Genomic DNA, 5,555 nt, shown 5'->3' on the forward strand with positions numbered 1-5,555 from the left:
AAAAAAAAAAAAAAAAAAAAAAAAAAAAAGGGAACGATGGTAGTCAAAACTCCATTTTCTACAACTCATCATTTGGTTCTTCCTCGTCTGAAGAAGCAGAACTTCCACCACTCTTATCATAAACCTGCTTTATAACAGGATTGCAAATCGCTTCTACTTCTTTCAGCTTCTCATCATAGTCTTCCTTCTCCGCGTTTTGGTTGTCGTCCAGCCATTCAAGAGCCTCCTTCAATGCCCTCTCTATCTTCTCCTTGTCGCTCGATTTCATCTTGTCCGTGAGCTTGTCCTTGTCGTTTACCATGTTCTTCATGTTGTAAATGTAGGTCTCTAGCTTGTTCCTGGAATCAATCTTTTCCCTCAACTTCTTATCCTCTTCGGCGAATTCTTCAGCTTCTTTCACCATCTTCTCAATCTCTTCCTGGCTGAGACGCCCCTTTTCATTGGTGATGGTAATGGATTGTGACTTCTTCGCCGCCTTGTCCTCGGCTGTTACATGTAGGATGCCATCGGCATCAACCTCAAAGGTGACCTCAATCTGAGGAATTCCCCTGCATTAGAGACTTCAAGACATTTATTAGCCAACGACAACATATGATTTTAGTATCATACTTTAAGGTTAGCTATTTAAAGGCTTAGAATTTCGATTATGTAATTTCGTTGTTTTATATTAATCCTTTAGATCATCTTCAATGATAATGTCATATTCAACACAAGAAAGTAAACAAAAAAAAACAAAAACAAAAAAAAGAAGTCATATCTGATACGTCGTTCTGTTTTATGTTCCATTTGCATAATTCTATTTTAAATGGCATATCTAATTTTTTTGATTGACAAAGTTTTATGGTTTAAGCAAAGAGTCAGAAAAGCAATATTCTTAATAAACATACCTTGGAGCAGGTGGAATGCCAGAAAGATCAAATTTTCCGAGCTCGCGACAATCCTTAGTCAAGCTTCTTTCACCTTCATATACCTTGATAGAGACCGTGGTTTGCTGGTCTTGGTAAGTGGTAAATGTCTGAGACTTCTTGGTGGAAATCACAGTGTTTCTTGGAATCAATTTTGTCATGACACCGCCAACAGTTTCAATACCCAAACTCAGTGGAATAACATCGAGCAAAAGCATGCCTGCAGATCAATAAAAAACATTGTTTCAACACTCTAACTCAAATCAAGAAAGTAACTTAATAGTTGAATCAACGTCATTCTTTTTTTACCTTTGGTTTCTTCGCCACCTTCACCGCTGAGGATTCCACCCTGAACCGCAGCACCATAGGCCACGGCCTCGTCAGGGTTGACACCTTTGTTTGGTTCTTTTCCATCAAAGAAGTCCTTCCAAAGCTGTTGAACTTTGGGAATTCTAGTACTTCCTCCAACAAGCACAATCTCATGTATGTCACTCTTCTTCAGCCCTGCATCTTCCATCCGCCTTTTTCCCGGCCCCATTGTCTTCTTAAACAAGTCCATGTTCAATTCCTCAAATCTAGCCCTTGTCAATGGTTCCGAAAAATCAATACCGTCGAAGAGGGACTCGATCTCCACTCTCACTTGGTGCTGGCTGCTCAGTGCTCTCTTAGCTCTTTCACATTCCTTGCGAAGCTTCCCAAGAGCCCTATTGTCCTTGCTAATATCTTTGTTGTACTTCCTCTTGATCAACTTGATGAAGTAGTCCATCACTCTGTGGTCAAAGTCCTCCCCACCCAAATGGGTGTCCCCACTTGTAGCCAAAACCTCAAACACTCCATTGTCAATGGTCAAGATGCTAACATCAAACGTACCACCACCAAGATCAAACACCAAAATGTTCTTCTCTCCTCCTTTCTTGTCTAGACCATAGGCAATAGCCGCTGCCGTCGGCTCATTTATGATTCGAGCCACATTTAGCCCACATTTAGCCCCGCGATGGTGCCCGCATCCTTTGTTGCCTGCCTTTGCGCGTCATTAAAATACGCTATAACCAAACAGATGAAATTTCATTAAGTCCAAAAACAATCTATTGTCAATTACAAAGACTAGGCCTAAAAATAGGACAATTATTATACCTGGAACGGTAACAACGGCATCTTTAATTTTCTTGCTTAAATATTGCTCAGCCGTTTCCTTCATCTTTCCCAAGACCATAGCGCTTATCTCCTCAGGGCTAAACACTTTGGTCTCTCCTTTGACCTTAACCTGTATATAGGGCTTCCCATCTTTGTTCACTACCTTATAAGGCAAAAACTTGATGTCCCTTTGGACTTCTGGATCATCAAACCTATCCAAAAAATAAAACCAAACCACGATTTAAGTACATTACTCTCCCAAAACACAATTTCCACAAAACTAAACATCAAATAAGAAAAATTCTTAATCATTCCATATCATATCCACAAATTTTATTAAGAATTTTAGTTGTTCCCATACTTTAAAAAAAAAAAAAAAAAATATATATATATATATATATATAATTCTACCCCTATTAAATAATTAAAATATGTTGTTGTTTCTCAAATTTAATGAAAAAAAACTCACCCCACTTTATAACTATATCTCAATGCAACAAAACACCCTTTTTTTTAATTTTGTTCTTCAAAATGTTACCATTGAAAAACTTCTAATCCCTCCAATGTCTACATACAGGAATTACGAAACGGTTCAAAACTGTATCCAAAGAAATGGGACGCTTACTTTCTGCCAATGAGTCTCTTGACGTCGATAATAGTGCGGTCGGGATTGAGCGGGGCTTGGTTCTTGGCGGCCTCTCCGATGAGGCGCTCGGTGTCGGTGAAGGCAACCCAAGAAGGGGTTATCCTGTTGCCCTGATCATTGGCTATAATATCCACATGACCGTTCTTGTACACTCCCACACACGAATAAGTCGTTCCCAAATCGATTCCGATCACAGTTCCGAGCTTCGGCTGCGACTCCTCCGCCGCTATAACCAGTCCAAACATGAATTCTGAACACAAAGAAAAACAATTCTCAGAATCAAATACTAAAAACGAAGACAAGCGAAGAAACGAATTACACAAGAATGAGATGTTCCAACTTACGTGAAAGAAAGAGAAGCAGAAAAGAAAGTGCTCTTGTCTTCTTCTGCGCTTCCATTGTTTGATCTTCTTAGCTTCTTGCTCTGTATTTTGAGTTTCTCGTTTTTGCTTTGTTGATGATTTGCTGAGTTTCAAATGGCGGGGTTCAGAGAGATATTTGTAGCTGTGGGCTAAGTTCGGTGCGCAGAATTTACCAGTGTTCCGTCCAATTATTTGTGGCCACGTCAGCGTCGAAGCGAAATTTTAAAGAAGTCGGTCCGGTTATAAGTTGGCTCATTTCAGCTAGAGAGTTCTCACCAATTATGGCTGGCCATGTCAGGATTTGAGGTTGTTTGCTCTATGGGCGAACACGTAAAACATCCAATTGAGGATTGCCACGTGTGAAAAGGAATGGGTCGGACTTCTTTTTTCCCGAAGTTTCTTGATTTTTGAAGAAAAAGCACTAAAAATAAGAGTGAAGAGGCGTTCAACGGTTAAACATCGACGGCGTCGTTTTGTCTATTGCTGAGGATATTGGTTTCTTTCTTTATTTTTTTTTTAATATTCATTTTTTTAAGGAGATTTCTATTACATAGCTTAAAAGAATAAACTATTGAGTATGTCACTGTTTTGCGGAACCAACTCCTCTGTTTTCTTATATTTATCTCCTTTTGTACTCCTCTAATAATATTATGACTCGTTAATTAAAATATTACTTAAATTAAAAATTTTAAAAATTATAATGTAACTTGTTATTATTAGAGAATATAAAAAGAGAAAAAAGAATATATGAACTCAATCCCTCTTTTAATGTGATTAATAATTTTGTCCTGTATAAAGTCCTGCCGCAGAGGGATTTTTTTAAAAGAGAGATTTTTTCAAAAATAGTACTTGCGTGTTAGTTTAGACATGGAGGCCGTCTTTATTTCTACGAAATACAATACAACACGTCAACACCCATGAACTCAACGAAAGCTCAAAAATATCAACTACTACTGAATGTTTTACAAAACAATCCAATCTAAGAAAGCAAGAAAAAAAAAAGAGTTCCAAATTAAAACTCTACAAAAAGAAAATCATAGTCATGACAATACAATCTGCTTTCAATTAGTGATATAGTGAAAGAAAACATACAATCTCATAAACACACAATTTAAAAATTTAAAAAAAAAAAAAAAAATCATCATGATCTATCGGAAAGGAGCAAGAGGATTAGGACTTCTTGGTGTCTTCGAGCTCCGAAGCTCTTTACAGACATGGTCTAACATGCCCAAAAAGTCTCTCACAATCACAAATATCCTCAGCGGATTAACTTCCTCTTTGCTCACATCTCCATGGAAGTACTCAGTGATCTCCTTCACGTGTGACATTACTTTAGCTTCATCACCCTGCAACTCCTTCAGCTTCTTCTCTCCATAACTCACAAAACAATTCATGGCGGTCACAAACTTCATACTCTTCTCATCCATGCACAACTTTTCGGTTATTATTAGCCCTCGGATCTTTGCCATTCCCTCCGACAAGTTCGAGACCGAGCTTACGAGCACGTCCAAGTCGATTGCAGCCGTCTTCTTGACGTTGTAGAGCTCGGTGCTTAGGCCGGAGACGAGGTCTAGCCCCATTCTTCTGTAGTCCTCTTCCTTTTCTTCCGGCGTTCGGTTTTTGTTCTTTTGGTTGATCCTGCCCATGATGCTGTCCGCCACTCGGATTCCCTCCGAGCGGATTATCTCCTGGACGACGAAGTGGAGCAGAGTTGTCTTTCCGTCGGTGCCTTTGACGTCGGCTAGCTTGAGGAGGGCATCGAGCTTGAACGCCTGGGCGCCTCCTCGGATGGTTCCGACGTTCATACGGTTTCCTGTTTTGAGGACGGCTTCTAGTAGCTTCAAGAAGAGCCTGCTTGACCTCGGCTCCTTGCAGGCTTCCTATACCACAAAATGGAACCAAGTGAATGAAAAAGACAAGGGATGTTTGGTGCTTTTGCTCTTGGACTTTTAACGAACGAGCAAGTTTACTTTTAATATTTTAATTCGGCATATTATCTCCAAAATTTAAGATAGTGTCCCTAAAATCAATGACGATTGTTTAAATTTTAATGAAAACGCCCTCGGACACGTTACGTGAGCTCATTTGATAGAAGATACTAAAATTTCATATTACAATTGGAGCGCGTCAATTCACGTCTGCAAGGACATTTTCTTTAAAACTTGAATATCATCTATCAACTTGGGGATCCTCTATAACATTTTATCATACTTGGAGCAATATGCTACAACTAAAAGCGCAGGGACAACTAGTTAATTCAATCAAAGTTCATGAATAAAAGCGCCAAAAATTCAAAAGATTGAAGTGGATCTTGATGCAGATCTAGATATTGAAGTAAAGTTAGTGTGCTTTTATGCTTTAAAATGATTGGTTTTACCTCTAGCATTGAGAAAGAGTTTCTGAGATGAACCACTTCATCTTCAAAAGTTTCTCTGTAAAGCATGGCTTCTGCGCGTTGAAAGGCAAATGGTATGCTAAGCATTGCCTTCACAAACTTCTCTGCTGAAC

The 5,555-nt window shown here is 39.0% G+C and overlaps 2 protein-coding genes across 2 annotated transcripts; both read right to left on the minus strand.

The window, feature by feature from the left end:
• Nucleotides 1-58: 58 nt before the first annotated feature.
• On the minus strand, nucleotides 59-3,463 carry LOC21386439 (luminal-binding protein 5). Its single transcript, XM_024173333.1, is given in 7 exon segments — nucleotides 59-548; nucleotides 888-1,125; nucleotides 1,215-1,884; nucleotides 1,887-1,948; nucleotides 2,040-2,251; nucleotides 2,665-2,935; nucleotides 3,030-3,463. Coding segments are annotated over 7 exon segments (1,998 nt in total). The 5' UTR covers nucleotides 3,085-3,463.
• Nucleotides 3,464-4,072: 609 nt separating this feature from the next.
• Nucleotides 4,073-5,541, minus strand: LOC21386440 (formin-like protein 11). Its single transcript, XM_010109858.2, has 2 exons — nucleotides 5,425-5,541; nucleotides 4,073-4,927 (listed from the first exon to the last, which is right to left on the minus strand). The coding sequence occupies exons 1-2, from the start codon at nucleotides 5,527-5,529 to the stop codon at nucleotides 4,196-4,198; spliced, it is 837 nt and encodes a 278-aa protein (XP_010108160.2). The 5' UTR covers nucleotides 5,530-5,541; the 3' UTR covers nucleotides 4,073-4,195.
• Between the last annotated feature and the right edge of the window lie 14 nt (nucleotides 5,542-5,555).

Source organism: Morus notabilis, unplaced genomic scaffold (genome assembly GCF_000414095.1).
Source record: "Morus notabilis unplaced genomic scaffold, ASM41409v2 Scaffold519, whole genome shotgun sequence".
Lineage (NCBI taxonomy): Eukaryota > Viridiplantae > Streptophyta > Magnoliopsida > Rosales > Moraceae > Morus > Morus notabilis.

Coding starts and splice junctions, on each gene's coding strand:
- LOC21386440 (XM_010109858.2), bottom strand. CDS start 5,529: ATGCTTAGCATACCATTTGCCTTTCAACGCGCAGAAGCCATGCTTTAC. Junction 4,928..5,424: donor ACTCTTTCTCAATGCTAGAG/GTAAAACCAATC, acceptor TTTGTGGTATAG/GAAGCCTGCAAGGAGCCGAG.